Here is an 824-nt window from a genome sequence, read left to right as displayed (position 1 = left end):
TATATATATATATATATATATATATAGATATGGTCATATACCCTTATATAGTTGCATGTATGTATGCATCTATATATATACATATATATATATATATATATACATATATATATATACAAACGCACGCAAACACTCGTGTATTGTCTTTTGCCTTTGTTTTTTCTCTATACTTATTTTTTCAAACAGTAGAATAGTATTTTTCTTTTATATTCGCCCGCTTTATTTTCTATGTTGTGACTGTGGCCTTCTGTGTTGCCTTGGTAACCAATGACTGTCAGCACGTGATCCCATATAAGCCGGCCACTGTTGATCATTGAATGGTAATATTCTTGCACATCGCTTCGTTCCATTTTTCACCTCGTTGTCGTCTTTACATGTACATGTAATCCGAAGTCTGTAAAAAAAAAAAGCAATATAAATCCATTTAAAAATATATATTATGATATATGTATGCATATTTATGTATACACACGTGTATCTGCATACAGGTATCTGCGTACAAAGATGCATATATAACGTATACGAATGTTTCATTTCTCATAATAAAACTTCGTAATGATGGCGATAATATAATTCGTTGAAGGAAGAACCTTAAGCGTATTTTTTGAAAATTGTCACTATAGATCGAAATGCTGCAATTTGTGTCTTGCAGAGAAATTCTGCCCGATTAACTACCTGACAGCAATTCCTAAATTAACAAAAATAATAATCCGAACTGATTTCGACCTGCCGGCAAAAACTTGAATTTTTTTACATGAGTTTAAAATAATACTTTTTAACTGACAATGGAACTCCGTAGGCGACTGAATGCATGAAAACATAAT

At 31.1% G+C, this 824-nt stretch overlaps 1 protein-coding gene across 1 annotated transcript in view; it reads right to left on the bottom strand.

Annotated features, from left to right (window-relative positions):
- Positions 1-108: 108 nt before the first annotated feature.
- Positions 109-824, bottom strand: part of LOC106874346 (uncharacterized) — a 105,391-nt gene continuing 104,675 nt past the window's right edge. Inside the window, exon 14 of the mRNA XM_052974987.1 lies at positions 109-394. Coding sequence (XP_052830947.1) covers positions 220-394 — 175 coding nt within the window. The 3' untranslated portion in view covers positions 109-219. The remainder of the gene's footprint in view (positions 395-824) is intronic.

This window comes from Octopus bimaculoides, chromosome 20 (genome assembly GCF_001194135.2).
Source record: "Octopus bimaculoides isolate UCB-OBI-ISO-001 chromosome 20, ASM119413v2, whole genome shotgun sequence".
In the NCBI taxonomy this organism is placed as follows: Eukaryota; Metazoa; Mollusca; class Cephalopoda; order Octopoda; family Octopodidae; genus Octopus; species Octopus bimaculoides.
This window is presented reverse-complemented; position numbering and strand designations above follow the sequence as displayed.